The sequence below is a fragment of the Melitaea cinxia genome, chromosome 4 (genome assembly GCF_905220565.1).
Source record: "Melitaea cinxia chromosome 4, ilMelCinx1.1, whole genome shotgun sequence".
NCBI classification, from domain to species: Eukaryota; Metazoa; Arthropoda; class Insecta; order Lepidoptera; family Nymphalidae; genus Melitaea; species Melitaea cinxia.
The window spans coordinates 4063040-4082965 of record NC_059397.1 but is presented as its reverse complement, the minus strand read 5'-3'; the positions used below and the strand labels follow the sequence as shown (position 1 = coordinate 4082965).

Genomic DNA, 19926 nt, shown 5'->3' with positions numbered 1-19926 from the left:
CTGGATAAAATATTCCTTTGCGCGAACGCAATTTTCTTATTGAAAAAAAAATGGACTCGAAGACGAATTGGCGCGGGGGGTTGTCTCGAGAAGATGGCGCCATGTAGAAAAGAACGAATCGTGAAAAGATAAACATTTTAAGTGAAAAACGTTTAATTGTTGTTTTTAAAATTAGTTTCTATTGATTTCAGCAACCTGGTGAGTCGTTCTATTTTTATTCCGACTCTGATATCAAATGCTGTGACTAAAATTGCAATTTTCACTTATTCATATACAATACAATGAATATATACGTTTCTTATTTAAACTACTGGTATATTAATGCATTTTCTACTATGGCGTGTGGTGTCGGTTGGAATAGCACCAACCCTTTTCTTCCCGTGGGGGTCGTAAAAGGCGACAGAGGGATAAACCTGGCTCAAAAGCATCAGGATCCTGGAGAAGGAAAATTCATTTGAAACCCGGAATGGGGTCTCCGTCAAGCATTCGTGACATACCTCTAAAATGCGAAAGACTCCTGCAGCTGAACTGGCTCCACACGTATCGACTCGTCGTTCCTGTCGGCCTAGCCAGTGAGGTCGAGGGGTGGCGCAGAGCTTAGGCAACTCTGCGTTTTTCTGAAGAGTGTCCTAGACGACACAGTGTCTGTCTGACCCTGTCTAAATCGTCTGCAATAGACGGACTAAGGCCAATGATGTGGGTCTCCCCAGCGTGCCTCGGAGAGCACGTTAAGCCGTCGGTCCCGGTTGTTATCATGTATACCTGATAACGATCGTTACTCATAGTAGGGAATATATCCGCCAACCCGCATTAAAGCAGCGTGGTGGATTAATCTCTGATCCTTCTCCTACATGGGAAAAAGGGCCTATGCCCAGCGGTGGGATATTACAGACTGAAGCGAGCGAGCGATGCTAAACTTTATTTGTGATTCACAAATACAGTATAATAATGGAATCAGCATCCAGCTGGTCGATTAAGCTCTGACCCTTCTCTGGAAATAACCTTAGCAGAAGGATATTACAGGCTGAAGCGTAAAGATATTGTTTAAAATTAAATAACTGCGCTAAATTATAGCGTTAGAACTTAAAACGTTATTTTATATTTATAGTTTTAAACGGTAATAACTAAAACGGATTATGTTGTATCGGAAACTCAGAACAAATGCCGACACGTGATCATAACAATACTTATACGGCTTATTCTATAATCGAATAAATCTGTTTTTACTAAAACCTTAAAGCAGATTTTTCATGAAACTTTATTAAAGTGATATTCAAAATTTCCATTACAGAAACTACATCAGTAATAACCCCTAGTAATTCTTTCCGTTAATAAGTCACGTAGATAGTTAGTACCTTTTCCTTAATAAATCACCCCCATTACAACAATTGTTGAATAATAATCTGACTTTAAGTATTAGGTAAACCTTAGTGCATTTATTGTTTGATTCAAATCTTTTAGTTTCTTATACGATGTTGCGATATAATCAGAAATCGATTACAATATTAACTTTTAACATTTCTGAAATCATTTTTCACGAGTTTTGTGGTGACATATCTTCGTATGGGAAAAAGGGTACTATTATTTATCGCGTGACTCAAGAATGATTAACCATTCAGGTGTCAAGTCTTTGTTTATCACGCGGAAACATGTAATTATGTGTTTAATAGATAAGATTAACCTTTTGTCTTTTAGATTTCTTTACAAATTTATTTTGGACAAAGTACGTTTACGTATTTTCACAGAAAAAACTAAAAATGAATCATAAGCATTTTTTTTTATTTTTGATATGATATATAAAAAAATGCTTATAATTTCCTCATGTGGGGTAAATACACAAAAAATAATACAAACAAATGAATCATAAGTTTATAAATTTTGAAACTACTTTTTACGTTTATAAAATTATGAACAAATCATATATAATTGAAATCGTAACGATTTAATTCTTGTAGCTAATTCAGGTTATGTTAATGGAGATGATACTTGGGACCTTAAGTAAGTCATATTATGAAAACGCGCGTAATACTTTATAATTAAAAGTATCTTTTTCTTTTACAGAATTACCAGAAAAACCGAAAGTATTCGATGAGGGTGACAAGGAAGTGATCGGTGTCGCCGGACCGTACATCGAGGACACAAGCTTGAAACTCACCTGTGTTGTAAGTGGAGGTAAAATTTGAATAAGCATCCATTATATTATTTCTGTAAAAAAGAACAATGCTTTTCCATACAATGCATCCGTTTAATGCTAAATGTAAAAGAGATATTTTGAATTTTTCTCGAAACTTTTTGTTTTATAATCTAGCTCTGTGCATCGCGTTTGCGCACGTGTTTATTTGAGGGACAAAATAGCTATAGCCTTTTTCGGGAAACGGAGAAATTTTTTTTATCTTTATAATATTAGTATAGATGGCAGCAGCAATGATGTCATTTAGAACCAATTCAAGTACACATTTTTTTTTTTCGAATCGGTCTCTCTTGTTAATTTCTTTACGAGTATCATTGACATGTTATAAACACATTTTTTATAGCAGTAATACATGTTATAGATACAGTGTTTATCATATGATGAAAAAAGTAACTGCCTAGTTACGAATATATATATATATATATATATATATATATATATATATATATATATATATCTCTTTGACCAATTCCTTTTTTCTGTCATTGGAATAAAACACCAATTGTGGCATTGACAAACATTTTGATTTTTAACTGACTTCAAGAAAGGAGGAGGTTGTATTCAATTTTTTGTTTTTTATTTGGGCTGACCGATTTCGATGATTCCTTTTTTAAACAAAAGGTGCTTGTTGTGTGGTCTCATTTAAATGTAATCGAGATCTGATAAATATTTTTTGAGTTATCTTCAATAATGCGTATTTACTTGACAATTTATTTTGTCGACCGTCGTTGTATTACAACCTCATAACTTTTTACTTGAGTGGTGGATTTTCATATTTGTTTAATCGAAAGCTACTGCTTGTCGCATGATTCCATTCAAATTTGATTTGATGAGTAGGTACTTTAAGTTTGAGTTTTTTTAGTCCTTTAAGTACTTTAAGTTATCATTCAAATTATCTCTGAAATGCGTATCTATATGACTATACGTACTAATTGAATACAATCGTCATAATTATGTTTGTCAAAGTATTTACAAAATTTCTTCTGACAAGAACATAGTTTTTATTCTCATTTAATAAACAAAAAGAACACGAGAGAGAGACAAAAGTATGACTCCTTTAGAATTGTTGAAGTAAAATGACACTTCTTGGTGATAGTCGGCACTATCTACTACATCAATGATATTAAAATAATTATTTAATAGTTCTTGTGTTTGTATAATGACTGTGGTTAGGTTATAAAGTTATAATGGAATTATTTTGAATTTTATATTATTTTAATTATAAATATATACGTAATTATACCCCTTATTGGTATATGCTAGGTTTATTTAGTTAATTTCAGGATTAACTAGCACATGTGAATGAAACGTAGAGTTTTACCTAAGTTAGTATTAAGGCATTATTGCGTCAGTTACCTACATCTTTTAAACAATTTCTGCTTTATACTATAATTTCTAAAATAAAAAACAATTTAAGCATGTTTTTATTTAAATAACGAAGCATACGATTGTTCTATTATTAAAAAATAACAACGATTTTCATCACAATACATCAGTTTAAACGCTAAATATAAAAAAATATATTTTAAATATTTCTGTCTCTGTACTTAATAATCTTCTGGAAAATTTAGCTTTTATTCACGTCACAATGGCATCGGAATAGCACTGATTCCGACCTTTTGTTGACTTACCGTGACCCGCTAAACGTAGTGATTAATTTAAAAATACCACTGTACTCGTACGTCGCCTAATGTGTATGAAAGAGGTTTTTGTCCACTAGCACGTTAACACATGCGAATGTATAATAACTGTTATTAACCCAGTTAGTAATTACAGTATTTAGGTTTATATTTGAAACTAGCGGTGCACACGACTTTGTCCGCATGGAATTTAACAAAAAAGTTGTATTTTAGTTCGCAGTGTTATAAATTAAATAAATTTCTAAAATAAAAGTAGCCAAGTTACTCCTTATTTCATCAGCTATCTACCAGTGAAAGTTCCGTCAAAATCGGTCCAGACGTTTCAGAGATTAGCCGGGACAAACAGGCAGACAGACAGACAGACAGACTGAGAAAAAATTGTAAAAAATGTTATTTTGGTATATTTACTGTGTATACATCCATATGCATTTAGTAAAAAGCGGTTTTTTTAATATTACAAACAGACATTTCAATTTTAATTATTTATATAGATATCTTTTGATCAATTAACTACTAACATACATTTTACTTACGATTCATGGTAATTTTATTTTAGGGTCAATTAATTACTTTTTATCTCAAACTCTACATCAAAATATAATACATTTATTGTTCTAACTAAACATTTGTAAGGTGAACTTATTAAAGTAGACCTAATAAATACTGAACAAAACAGAATATATTTTTTAATTATTATAAATATGATTATTACTTTACATTGATACAACAATTAAAATCAATCTCATTTACTAAAATGTATTTTTACTAAAACAACTTCATTATTCATTAATATCGGAATAAAACGTCGGAAATATCAGGGGGATAAAGAACTTTGGAAAACGAGGGTCGAAATTTTTTTAAGACCTTTCAGTGAGTCTTTTTAAGCCAATGTTTTTCTCTTTAAGAATTAGCTTTGCTATTTAAAGGGAGTTCCAACAGTCTTTTTGTACAAGTATATTTTGAAGCGAATAATTAGAAATAATCAATTAGAAGCCCCTTTTTCTTTAAAATCTTCGTTAACGTGATTGTACGATTTTAAAGATAGGCAACCTAATTAAGCTATATTAATACAATTATTTGAAATGACTTCAGAAATAGGCAACCCTATTCGTCTTTATATTTTACTTTTGATAGTTAGGTATTTCGTTGAAATGGAGAATTTGCTATATTTTGCTGGTTTTTTTTTGTTTGTTTTTTAAGATTAACCTAAAGTTGTGTTTAAAAAAATCAACTAGTTGAATAGAATTGTCAGTCTCTGTATTTTGGTATAAATACCTAATCAGTTAATTGGGTTTTAATGATATCGATAGAAAAAGTTTATATCAAAGTTATTAATTATTGTAGTTATTATTATATAAAGTTTTGAATTTATGTTGAAAATTATGTACTTTATGCAGTATTATTTACCCTACAATTGGTCAAAAATAAATAAATGAATAACAAATAATAAATATCCGCGAACCCGCTACTGCTTGGTGCAGCGTGGTGGATTAAGCTGTGATCCTGCTCCTAGATGTAGAAAGAAGCCTATGCCCAGCAATGGGATGCTACATGCTGAATTATGATCAGTTGTGAAATAATAAATAATAATTAGTGAACTCATGACATACAAAACAATAACGCCTACGAGAGCATTTCACCAAACATTTTGAAACATCAAACACTTTTTGTGTTTTATATTGAATAAAAAAAAAGAAATCCTGAATTTGTTTCTTTGTAAATAAATTAATTAAAGGTGAAAAAAAAATACAATGAAGGTAAAGCATCTGGGAGTGAGAAACGAAAACAACCAAAAACATAACAAGTGAAGCTTGAGGCGTACAAAAACGTGGTGGAGTCAAGTGTCGCCATGTTTTTGTCAATGACGAGATATAATTCCGTTGTGATTTTGTTTTTATTATTTTATTTACACAATTTTGTAAATACAATGACGTTTCTTTTTATTCACAAAAATTAGGTCTAAAGGTCTTTATGTATTTTTATTTTTATGATTTTTATTTTATAAAAAATTATGTCGAGTTAAAATCTAAATAAAGTTAAGTTAAGTTAAAAATCTGAATTTATAACCACAGTGGTACCTAGACTTTGTCTTTGCTGACATAATTATATAACTATAGTCCTATATAACCAAGTTTAAAGATTATAGATTGATGTTGTAGATTTAGATAATTTTAAGTAGAGATAAAAATAAAAATAAAACATATATATTTAATTTATAGTAACTTATGTAATGTATGTGTAATACATATTTTTTTTTGTAAAACTTAACAGGTAAGCCGATGCCACGCTTACGCTGGTGGCGGGATGATAAAGTCATCTCTAAGTTGGAACCAGTTGAAGACGAAACCAGGCTAAGCCTTCTAGAGTTAAGGATACCGAGGCTTTCGAGAGAATACTTCGAAGCAGTCTACACTTGCACAGCGGATAACACAGCGCTGGTTCCTCCACTGAGGGTTAACGTTCAAATTCAGCTATATTGTAAGTACCTTTATATGATAACCTCTTCTTCATCAACTACAATTACTATTTATAATGCAAATACTAAGATTTTACAAAGAGCTTACTGTCTACTAGATATACTTATCAATTAAATCCAAGTTTTAGGTGTTAGCAAGTTTTAATCTGCCTAAGTACATTTTGGTTCTTTACTCAAAACTATTGCCCTCCTGTCTTTAAAACAGTTGAGAACTATTTAATGATTAATTAACGGCTAGTTTCAATATTGTTGAATTTGCTTACTAGAAATAGAATTTTTCCATAAACTCTACACAAATTGTGTCAAATGCCTATCGCTAGTAATCAAAACCAGAGATAAAGAATATATAGATGATTGAAAACGGCCCTAAGATTACAATAATCAATCTACCATCATTATATATCATTATGAAATGCTTACGCTAATAATTGAAACACTATACTAATGTTTACACGAATGCAGATATCTATCACAAGCGGTTATCGAAATCGCTATCGTTGGCTCTGTGTTTGATTAACCGTTAACATCTCTCTATAAACATTTTTTTTAAATATCATATTAACCTCCTAATGTGTGAGTAAAACAAAAATAGAAATCGTACAAACCTCTCTATAATTCTCATCGAACTTTAAAGTCACGAAATTTCAATGGACTATCAAGAGTATTAGTGTTAATAATATTACAACAAGAAACATTGAGCACCCTTAAGTGTCCTCCCCGTAGTCCTTGATCGAATAGTTCTCTAAGAGTACTTTAAGATGTTGGTCGAGACTATTCACTCATCGGCCATTGATCGAAAGCACAAAAGGAACAATTATTGAGACATCCACACTTCACATGTCACTTACAATATAGCTAGAGGAAAATGTAGTATTCCTTCTGTGACCTCTATTTTGTAATTATGTAACGTTACGCCCGTAACTCCACTAATGTTACACATAGCCATTAACTTAGCCATGAACGATTACAGATAGCCATGGACGATGGTAACCATTTAACAAAAATGGTGGTCCACTCGCTTGCTAATTTTTCTATAAAACAAATTATAATAAATAAAAAAACAATGGTTATTAGTGTAAAGAATTAAAAGTTCATTGTAAATATAAAATAGTTAATTACTGATAGCAAAATAATTTACATTTTTAATAAATACACAATATTGAAAAAAATAAAGTAAAAATAACTTATAACTACAATATCACGTTTAAATAAATAATAAAATACAGGAAAATAAACATTTAAAGATATTTTAATTTTTAAATATATTTATTGTTATAGTATCAGACAAAATATTGTAGATAGTTTTTTTTTGTACAACTAGGCCAGAAAACAAGCTTTCGTAATATGTATGTGTAATATAGGGTAAAATAAAATATTTCATAACAAATTATTTTGAAGGCAATTATTAAATCAAATAATACTTTTATACATTTGAACAAAATAGTATTAAACAAAAAAAAACAAGTTTAACATATTTTACTGACAACAGACTCCAGACGGCATTAAAGTTTTTTTTCTAAGCATGAACTTTGATATGAATAATATAGTTAACACGTAATATACAAATATTAATTAAAGAGTGATTTCAAAAATATACTCATGATTACGCTCTTTCCATTTTAAAACTTATCATTAAAAACATTACTCGCGTTTAAGTATTTCAAAAACATGAACTATTTGTAATATTTGTCAGAAATAATAAATTAAAACACGTGACAAATTACGGACTGTTTAATTTTCGAAGCAATGAATCACGCGTGTCCCTTCACGTTATTGTGGGTTAAAGGTGAAATGTCACAATAATATTCTTGACTTAACCTCGCTTTCACTGAACTAAACTCTGAAGAATAGTGTGTTTAATGATGTGAAGTTGGTGTCTTTATGCCTTGGAAGATTGAAATTATTTTTATTGCAAATTGAGTTTTATGTATTGTATTATAAGGTAGTATTTTTTACAGTTCTAGTCTGACATAAAAATACACGACTATGTGAGTTTGTCTTTATGTTTGTTAAAGAAAAAGGACTTTTAACTTCTACAATCGTTACGATGGATCATTTGAATAATTCTGTCATTAAACTAACAACGTGTTATAAAATGAAAGTTAAGATATATCCTGGGATTTAAAGACTCTTTAAACCTTCAAAAATACGTTTTTTAGTTTGATAAACCACAAAAACGATACAAAAGTAGACTTCATATGGACCTATTCGTTTTTTTACACGTCACTACATCAATACTTAATGTGAATAGGAACATGTGTCTAAATATATGCAATAGAGACAGGTCATGTATATATATATATATATATATATATATATATATATATAAATGATCAATAATTTGCGAATATAACAAAGTAAATAAATGAGGAAATTTAGAAAGATGTATGGATGTATGAACGATGGGTCCTATTCACTCCAACGTAATACAAATGGACTAATATTGAAACATCCTATGCAAAATACTGTTAGCATTTAAATTTCTAATTCTGACAATTATTAAAATATTGGATTTTGTGTCGATATTACTCTTATTGTTTATTCGCTTAATACCTTGGAATTAACTGACAGTTATATAGTAATGAATATCTGAACGTGTTGCGTTCGTAGTTGTGTAAAAATTATCATTTTCATACAGACTATTCATTGTTATTGCGAAATAAAATCCGAGAAAAACCACGTGTTTAACCTAGATCAGCCGGAACGTCGGATTACCTCAGGTACGATGACAGCTTACGGATTTCTTTTGTGTAAGTCTCGCTCGGTGAACCATTAGTTTTTATTTGTATGATCCTTTGTTCTGATATAACACCATCGTGTTGAAACAGCAGGAAATTATTCTCCATTATTATTATATAAGTTGTTATGTAATCCGTGTCTGTATAAAAATCCTTGGTAATACGTTTATATGGGAAACAATAATGTTACTAATGTATTTCATTGTTTGTTGGGCGTGTATAAATGATTATGTCTTTGACCTTTAACGTAAGCATATATTTGTCTATTATCACAATAGTTCTACAAATATAAGTTCATTGGAATATTATATTAATAATAAATTTACATTACATTAAATCTGTAAATATTTTGTTTTTATTTTCCTTACAATAAAAATGTAGTATCAATAGAGAAATAAATTAGAATAGAACTTTTTTTGGTAAAGCTTTAGATTAAGAACCATCAAATTTTGGGATTTTGGAGGAGGGGGGGTGGGGTTGAGTGCGGGGCTACTGCCCATTACCACTGCCACCACTTGTATCGTTTATTAAAAAACCATGTCAAAACGTTTAAATAACGTATGAAATGTGAAAACAACGTGCAAAATGTGAAAATAACGCGCGAAAGTTACGGAACGGAGCATGAGTAACGTAAGTTGTATCGTTTGTTGATCTTGCAGTCGAGATCGTTTGTACGTACTCAAAATTTTAACCATGGATATCTCCATAATATCTCCATAACCATTGGTTTCCGAATGATGGCAGTGTTACATAGTTTAGCTCCCCCTTCGCCCTCCGCCCTCCACCCCCCAAAATCTCATAATTCGATGATTCTTAATCTAAAGCATAGCCCCTTTTTTTCTAAAATGCTGCATTTTAAATACAGCTTCAGTACATCTATTTACATATTATTTATATATGACTTAACATGACATTATACGTAGATTAAAATGTACATATAAGTCTTGTATTGAAGTACCTGTAATAGTTTGCCTCGTTTCGGAGGTCCGGAAACCCTCAGATACGTACAAACTCACTGGAAATATGAGAAACATCCGTATGAAGTCAACAAATATTTGTCCTTATCGACGGTCTAACCCACGAGCTGTTAAAGTAATATATATTGCTCAGCATAAGTGCTTTGTAAATAATAAGGGCAGATTTACTTTATGTTTTTGCATACTCTAATGTTAACAGTACTATGAAGTGAAAAGATTTCTTTTTTTTTGTAATTTAAATTTCTAAGATATTAAATAAATTTCATAATCACATCAACGTTGAAAATGCAATTTATTCAGAAATAATATCTATTACTAGCAATACCCGTGCGAATAATTTGCATTAAATAAGTAAAAACCTGATAGCGATCGTTACTCATAGTAGGGAATATATCCGCCAACCCGCACTGGAGCAGCGTGGTGATCTCTGATCCTTCTCCTACATTGGGAAAGAGGCCTATGCCCAGTAGTGGGATATTACAGGCTGAAGCGATATGTGTGCATATCGGGTAGGTCTGAAAATCGGCCAATCGGAGGAGGTTAGGGGTTAATAACATACATATATGGCAAAACGACGTTTGCGGGGTCAGCTAGTATACGTTTATAAATACAACCGATTGCGGTACGGTGCGATAAGATGCGATTTAGTACGACATGCAGCGATTAATACTGCACGGTACATTCTATCAGGTGTCCGCGATAACTGATACCGACAGTTTTACGTGCTCTTCGAAGCACAGCACAGTACACAAAAGTACACCAAGACCAGAAGAAAATGTTTGCCACAATATTGAACTAATTATATGTACCTATGTTCCGAACTGGAATCGATAAATTGAACGCCGGCGTTTAAGTGACTATCCGTGCCACTACACCATAATGTTTATCAGCTGTTGTAAGTGTAATAATTATTTGATATTATAGCGTTACATTCCTCACATAGAACAAAGGATCATAATCGCAAAACAGTATCCATAAATGTAAACGCGGTTGAAAACGCGAGGGACGTGTAAAAAAGATAAGGTCATCCAATTTACACTTTAATAAAATTTCGACCAACATATATTTTGTTTATTAAATGATTCTAACAAAAAAAAAAAAAAAAAACAACTAACATTCTCTTTATTTTTTTTATTATTCGAACATTTTTCAATTTTCTATGTTACTTTCAATAAGCAGTCAATGAATAAAAATCTATACAAGAATTTTAAAGCGTAGTCGAAACTGTATTTGATTAGTAAACCAAACTAAGAAACAGTTTTTAAGCATTTATGTGACAATATTAAGTGTATGTTACATTAAAATTTTATTAATTTCACAAAGAAAATTATATCGCTATTAACTCAATCAATTATATCTGGCGAAATCTAATAAGTTATATTAAAACATTCCATTTTAGTTATTAAAAACACTTCTTATACAATATTACTTAAATTTAAATGCTACATTTATATAATACACCTTAATCATCCTTAGTCTGTTATTGTATTAATGCTTTTTATTTCGCTTTTGAACTAATGTTAATGGAAGACATTAGTGGCTCTTTGTTTTACGATCGCGGTACTATAATGGTCTTCTTTATTTTGTTTTGTATTTTTAATTTGGTTGTTTTGTTTAATTATGACTTTTATAATAGGTTAATGGATTAAATTATTTGAGGTGAGCCGGACATGGAGGAGAAGTCTGGCCTTTTCGCCGAGGCCAGCCGGTCGCTGGAAGGATCCTGTTGCCTGCAGATCCGGGACCCTCCAAATAAAGCGGCTGAAGGCTCCCGCAGGGGTTTGGTCGGTAGTGCACCCCCAAGTGTTGAAGCCGACATACGGTCTAGGACTGCCTACCCGGGCATCCTGGATATCACCCATAAATGGGTTCCGCTGCGATAACAAAAAAAATTGATTAAATTATTCGATATCAGTGTCATGTTTATCTATAGTGATGCTTATAATAAAATAGGTGAACCTGTTTGTTTGAATGCATTGATGATAGTAATAACTAGTCTAGTATATTATATTTAAGAATTGTGCTTCGTAAGACACGGCTCCATAAATATGAGATGTGAATTTGTGTGAAACAATTGAAGTTGACGCTCAGTGACGCTGACGCTTAGTGACGTTGACGCATAACAGTGATATTAAGACTATATTTTTACAGCGTTTTTAGCTGTTTATGTAAGATTTACGTATAATAGTATGTCAGCGTTTACTGTACTTAGTAAACGGAGTTAGTAATACTGAGTAAACTCCAGTCACGTGTCGGAGCTGATACACACACATACAAGCACACAACACTATTTTAATTTTATTTGTTAAATGTATTACTGTTTATAAATTTCTAAAATTATAGTGGATCGCAGCAAAATTTGATAAGCTTAAAACAGTAATAGTTGTATGTCAAGCGAAACAGCAAGGAATATTTAACTACCTTACGCTTCAGCCTGTAATATCCCACTTCTGGGCATAGGCCTCTTTCCCCATGTAGGGGAAGAATCAGAGCTCAATCTACCACGCTTCTCCAATGCGGGTTGGCGGATATATTCCCTACTTGCTATCAGGCATAGATGATAACAACTGGGACCGAAGTCTTAACGTGCTCTCCGAGGCACGGTGGGGAGACCCACAAGGACTGCACAAACACCCAGACCACGGCAAACAACTGTATGGCCAATACAAATGTTTGTCATGTGCGGGGATCGAACCCGCAACCGCCAGCGCAAGGGGCACAATCCATAGCTGTGACCATTGCGCCAACGCGGCGTCACTATTATTAATTCGTATTACTACCTATCTACATCAAATCGATAATGTTGACCCTTTTGACATTGTTATCATACATCGTATTGAAACAATAATAATTGTGTTGTGTTTGCAGGCAAATGAAAAAAAAACTGACTTCAATTATACAAACAATACAACGTAGATAGACGAAAAAATAGTCAAGTAAATACGCATTATCAAAGATTACTCCAAAAGTTGTAATCAGATCTCGATTAAATTTAAATGTTACCACGTGATAAACATCGGCTTGCGATTAAATTAAAAATCATCAAAATCGGTACACCCAGTAAAAAGTTATGCGGATTTTCAAGAGTTTCCCTCAATTCCTCTGGGATCACATCATCAGATCCTGGTTTCCTTATCATGGTACCACACCAGGGATTTTTTATTGGAAAAGAGATATCCTTTCCAATAAAAAAAAGCATAATCGGTTCATAAACGGTTATAGACATAATTTAAAATAAAAGAAAAATATAAGAGTGATTTTTAATTTTCTACATAATTATACTAATCACAATTGGCTGCAGATAAAAAAAATATTTTTTATATTTAGAAGTTATTTTATATGTAATTTACGAAACATTTGACCTAAAATCATCTTCTCTTTACTTTTATGTAGCATACAGTACACGTGAATACGAAATGCTACGTTAAAAGCATATCAAAATAAACCAAAGCACAAGACTATCCTAGATCTAAATTCCATGTGTCATAAGCACGGGACTCTAAATATGTTAATGTTGATCAGCATACCGAAACGTGTGATATGTAATACCGAAATATGTAACATGAACAAAAGTGTAAATATAAACATTGAATACAAAGTTTGCCTTGAACCAATTTACGAATGTTGAAATTTTTTTGAGGATTTACATTCAACCGTTGGCATAGCATTCATGATTCGAAAATATGAATTTTTCATCGGCTGCATTATAGTCAGATATTAATGAAACATACCGTTGAATTTCGCATTGCGCTTCAACGGAAAAAAATTAAAAGGCCTTTTCATGTAGCAAATTGAAAAATATGTGTATAATAGTTGCTATTTTTTGTATTAGAATAAATCTTGAATGTATTATCTTTGATTTAAATTTCATCATTGTATTTATTCGGTTATAAGCTTTATTGAATTACCATAATTCAGGTGAACTCAAATAGAAAAGCAATATTTTTTTATTTATTGAGTAACAAATTTAAAACAATAACTTCTAATAAAAATGTGATTGTATCGTGAATCTAAAATTAAATACAATAAAAATACTTGTAAAGATGATGTAAAGATACACATAATAAAATATTGTTTTTATATTGCTTTATCTTTATATTAATATGCTTCAGCCTGTAATATCCCACTACTGGGCATAGGCCTCTTTCCCCATGTAGGAGAAGGATCAGAGCTTAATCCACCACGCTGCTCCAGTGCGGGTTGGCGGGTATATACTACTATGAGTAACGATCGCTATCATGTGTACATGATAGCAACCGGGACCGACGGCTTAACGTGCTCTCCGAAGCACGGTAACACACGGTGGGGAGACCTACAAGGGCTGCACAAACACGTTTGTCACGTGCGTATATTAATACGTGAAGCTAAAACTTTTTACCCCTTTTTACGGAAATTGCGCGGACGGAGGAGTATGAAATTTCGTACACATATAGAGAAGGAGTGCAGAATACTAATATTTTTTTAAATGATACATGAAAATATATTAAATTAATAAAAAAAAAATACACACACTACCATGTATTTGATTCACACACGCATATTATACTCTTTTGTCGATTGTCAAAGTCTTTAGTCAAATTTTTTGGTTTTTTTTTTAATTTAAATTTTTAATTATGGTCGAATTTCGACCTCTGGGCGACTACTAGTTGAAGTAAAACTACCTTAAGCATGTTTGACTTGAGAAGTAACCTGGTGAATGCGTGATGAGATCGTTACGAAAAATGTGATTGGGTGAGGTGAACGGAAGTTGAGAGGGAGATATAAGTTATAGTGAAGATAGAAAGACAGAGAGAGTTACGTTACATAAGTTTTACTTCAGTCGTGTGGTCTAAAGCACACTCGTTTTTTATTTTCCATGTTCTAAAACAGCTCTTCATATTTACAATGAAATCACTAGTACATTATATTATTACTGGGCCTGTTATCTTATTAAGGCTACGGAATTAAATTTATTTTATATGCTACATATAGCATTGGTAGAAAGTTCAAGCCTCTGAATTTCTTCTGAGACATATAATTTTCTGATAATCCGATCGCCCATGTGTGCTCTATCTAAGTAACAAATACACGCGCTAAAATACGGCTAAATATAACATGTACAGGCTAAAGTAGATTTTTGCACGTACCATTTGGTGTTGAAATGTAAAATCACTACACTATATAACTTAGAAAGAAAGTATTCGTTTAATTCGAGATCACTGACGCTTATGCTCTGTCAAGTACATATTAAAGTCGCGTTGTTATTGTCATATTATATCAATGTATATCCACTAATAGATAAATGCGTATTCCTTAGGCTTGGCTTAATCTCCGAATATACGCGATATTATGCATAGTGCTTACAGTGCTCTGATAATGTCATGTTAGTATTCCGTTTGTTTTCTACATATTTCAATTAATATGTTATTTATTCTATATAATCTATATATATAAGAGATTTTCATCTATGTATATATTGACTCATCAGGATATCTCTGGAACCATAAGGCGTAGAGACTTGAAATTTGGTAGGAGTATTCCTTTCACTAAGTAGAGGTCAGTTACCAATGGAAAATTCCCATTTTTAAACTATAGCTCCTGTCGACTCCAAATTTGGTAGGAATCTCCTATATGTGATGTAGAAATGATCTATGAGCGGATTTTATGATGAGTTAACTCATCCACAATAAGGACTGCGGAGGTGGGCGTTAACAGTGAAAATTTTAAATGTATGTAACTCCGAAACTACTGAACCAATTTTTATCAAGTTTTGTAAGCATATGTATGTAATATGGTCTGACTTAGAAAATAGAGAAGTTTTTATCTCAGTTGGACCCGGTAGGTGTCGCTGCTATCAGTAGCTCCGAAACTACTGAACCAATTTTTATCAAATTTTGTAAGCTTGTGTAATTTGGTTAACTTTGGAAGATATGATTATTTTTATCTCAATCGGACCCGGGAGGGGGTGCTGCTATCGGTAAGTAAGCTATCAAATTTGGTAGCTGTATTCCGGGCAGGACAACGTCTGCCGGTTACTGCTACTTGACCGAGCTTTTGTATCTATAAATATAAAAATGAATGTTTGTCTGTATGTCCTTTATAGAATCGTAAACTATGCATTTGATCATGTCATGATTGTCATCAAAGTGTTGCGCATGAGCCCATAAAGATTTCTGAGTTGGAACGACAAACAAAAGCGCAACAACGCGCGCAGGGTACAGCTAGTATACTATATATTCTACGTATAATATACACTTATATTTAATGGACTTAAATATTTCTTATTTTATTAGGAAATGCTACCAGAATAGTAAGCGAGGTATTTAAAAGATATTCCCTTGGTTATAATTATGGCTGATAAATAGTTAGAAATGTAATAATACTGATCCCGGTAAAGTATAATGCTTTTACAAGATATTATTTTGTTTGATATTTAGGTATTGAAAATATACACTAACTGGTAGAATTTTGTTTTATATTTTTTTTATAAATTTAGAGATTGTAAAAATTTCGTTCGAAAAAACGTGAGAGCAGCTATTGTAGTAGTCAATTTATATATCAGCATGGTTATATTAACTGTTAATCGACAAAGGAGTTTCTCAATTTGTTTCTATTATCGATGTGTTATATTAAAACTTTTTACTGGGTGAATCAATTCTAATGATTCTTTTTTCATTCGAAAACTTGTTTTGTCGTGTGGTTCCATTTAAATTTGTGTAAGATCTGACAAGTACTTTTTGAGTTATACCTAGCAGTGAGTGTTGCGGGTCTCCCCACCGTGCTTCGGAGAGCACGTTAAGTCGTCGGTCCCGGTCGTTATCATGTACACCTGATAGCGATTATTACGTATAGTAGGGAATATATGTGCCAACACGCATTGGAGCAGCGTAGTGGATTAAGCTCTGATCCCTTTCCTACATAGGGAAAAAGGCCTATGCCCAGCACTGGGATATACAGGCTGAAGCGTAGCAGTGAATGTATTGTCGAGTGCTTGTCGATATAAATTGAAGTAGTTTTTTTTATATATTTGAAAACAATTATTATTACACATATTCAATTCATGTAATTAAAGTATAATTTTCTCATGTGATACGTGAGATGGCGTATCAATTTAAGTTCGGTAACGTTAATATTAGGCAATTATTCTAAGTAATTATAAAGGCTGAATTATATAGCACTCCAACTAATTTCGTACAATTATTATATACGGATGTCTACATTAAAACAAGTGTAGTTATATACTACGTTTAAGCCATAATTGAATAATTAATATTAATAATTGGAGCTAATTACACTTAAGTGGGTACCTACATTGAACGACTTACGTTACGCCAAAGGCACATAGCAAATTGTCCAATAGATCCAGACGAGATTCAAATATGTAACAACTAATGAAATAAGTGAAATTATGTTATGGGTGGAGGGTGAAGGATATGTTGCGTCTACTGGCATTTCCTGTAAAATTATACACGTTACCAACAAATGATCTATATTTACTTCGAAATTGACGATGTTTAAGTTCAATAAAGTGATAAGTAACTTGGTTATGGTTTTGAATGATCAATTATGATGTCCGTGTTGACGTAAAACTTTTTTACGTACCCTTGACTTGGGGCAAAAAGTGTTATCGGGCGAGGCGAATGGAAGTTGAGAGGATGATATTGAGATTGTTAATGAAGATAGAAAGAAAGAGAGTTTTTAAGAAGTTTTACTTCAGTTGTGTGTTCTAAAGCACACTCGTTTTTTTTTTTTTTTTTTTTTTTTTAATAAATATTTTCATCGCTTTTTATACGAAAAAACGATTTGATATTTGTTTTTCGTTACTAATTTCATAAAAAATTAACTTATTGTTTGTACCATTTTACGTACGAGTACATATTAATTTGATATGTTACTAAATTCAAATACCAAAAAAGTACACTTAATAAATGACCTGATAGTTTAGGTGTAACCATTTCAGGTACAAGTAATAATAATGTAAATTGTTTACAGTGCGACCGTTGCTCGTTGAGATACTGGCGCGTGAACAACCCCTGTCAGTCAGTCAAGAGACAGAGCTGGCTTGTAGAGCCGTAGGTGCGCGGCCGACAGCAATCATCACCTGGTGGCTGAATGATAAACAGATGACTGTCACAGATCCACAAAAAGTTTGTATTATTATATATACTACATATTTTTAAAATTTTGAAATGAAGTAATAAATTTCAGTTTTTACACATCAAAAATATTTTTATACACCTAGGACGGTAAAAAACGCATGGCCCTCCTGATGGCAAGCGATTACCGTTGCTTATAGACGCCTGTAATGAAAGAAACACCGTAAACGCGTTGCTGCTCCTATCCCCCATCTCACCCAGGTGACTTACCCATCACAAGAACACAACACCTAAAAAACAGTATTATTTAGCTGTGATCTCCTTAAAGGTAAGGGCCTTCCTCAGTCAGTCTGCTCCAGATTTTAAGCAGGATATTTCCTGCTATTGCCTATTGTTATATTTAACCTATTGTAATACCTACCTTTTGTAATACTATAACTTGCTGTAATTTAATAAGGAGGTATAGTAACAGATTAATTACAATATTTCAAAGTCTCTAAGTTGGAACAAAACTCGCGATTTTTATGTTGTTCTTTCTCGTATAGGTTTTCTATTACATTCTGTCTTCGAAAGTATTTGAATCAATAATTTATTGAAATTATGTAATTAAAATTATTAAGTAATAAGGCTGTATCGAATTTTATATAAACATACATCTCAATATTATATAAAATTCGATACAGCCTTATTACTTATACTATGGTATAACAATATTATTTATCACTCAAATTATCTGACTCACTTCTATGGATAGCAATAGGGAGTACTATTTCGTATTCATAGAGTAACTGATTAGTTCGTGACATATATCACCCCAGCGCCCGTTTGCATTCAATATCAAAATTAAAATTAAAATTTTAATACTATCTCTATATAAAGCATCGAATATACATATATTGAACGATATTTTACTCATTAATTGTATTTAATATTGCATATTAATTGCTGTATTGAGCTAAAATATTTCGAACTCAACAAATATTTACAGTACTGCCAAATATTACAACATATTTGATTTTCAGTAAACTGAATCAAGATCAAAAATTAATATTAATTATTTGAGTAGGCTCCAAAAGCACCTTCAAATCGAAACTGGAATTCGACTAAGAGATTTTGATTACTTTAAACATTTATTTTTTTATAATTGCTATATTTATAATTTTATATAAATAATAAATAAATTTAGAATTAAAGATAATAAACTTCTGAATTGAGATATATGCCATTAATTTTTATAATAATTTCTTGAAATAATTATCATACAAAATCTACCAAAATAATTATTGTACATAAAATGTTGCTTATCAACAACATCTGTGTCATTCTGTGTGATTTTTATCAGTATCTCGTCACTATAAATAATATTTTAAAAATAAATTTTCCACATTTAGTGCCGTCTAATTGGATTTAACCTGATGTCTAAGATAGTCTACATAATTTTCAGTGTAACAGCCACTAAAAAATAAGAAATTAAAGTAATTTTTAAATTTGGAATTGTTTCAGATATCCGAAGATCGAAATGAGACGATATCGGTGCTGCGTTGGACGCCCCGTATGGAGCACAACGGACGCACTTTAACATGTAGAGCTACTCATGCGAAATTGCAACACACTATCCTTGAAACTTCCATGAAACTAAACTTGCACTGTAAGTAATTTCTATTAGCAATTTATTTTTAGTAAATCATCGTATATTATGGATTTCGAATTGGTTGAATTCAGCTCACTACACGCTTTCTTTATGTGATGTTGAAGTATTAGTTTAAAATAACGATTTTATGTTTCGTATAACTTGAAAGTTACTAAATAACTATTTACTCTAATTTTGA

General features: G+C 31.8%; 1 protein-coding gene across 1 annotated transcript in view; it reads left to right on the top strand.

Moving 5' to 3' along the window:
- LOC123670152 (nephrin-like) overlaps nucleotides 1-19926 on the top strand; it is a 151077-nt gene that overhangs the window by 106698 nt on the left and 24453 nt on the right. The window contains exons 4-7 of the mRNA XM_045603660.1: nucleotides 2062-2172; nucleotides 6103-6309; nucleotides 17994-18148; nucleotides 19601-19745. Of these exons, the coding sequence (XP_045459616.1) occupies nucleotides 2062-2172; nucleotides 6103-6309; nucleotides 17994-18148; nucleotides 19601-19745 (618 nt within the window). The remainder of the gene's footprint in view (nucleotides 1-2061; nucleotides 2173-6102; nucleotides 6310-17993; nucleotides 18149-19600; nucleotides 19746-19926) is intronic.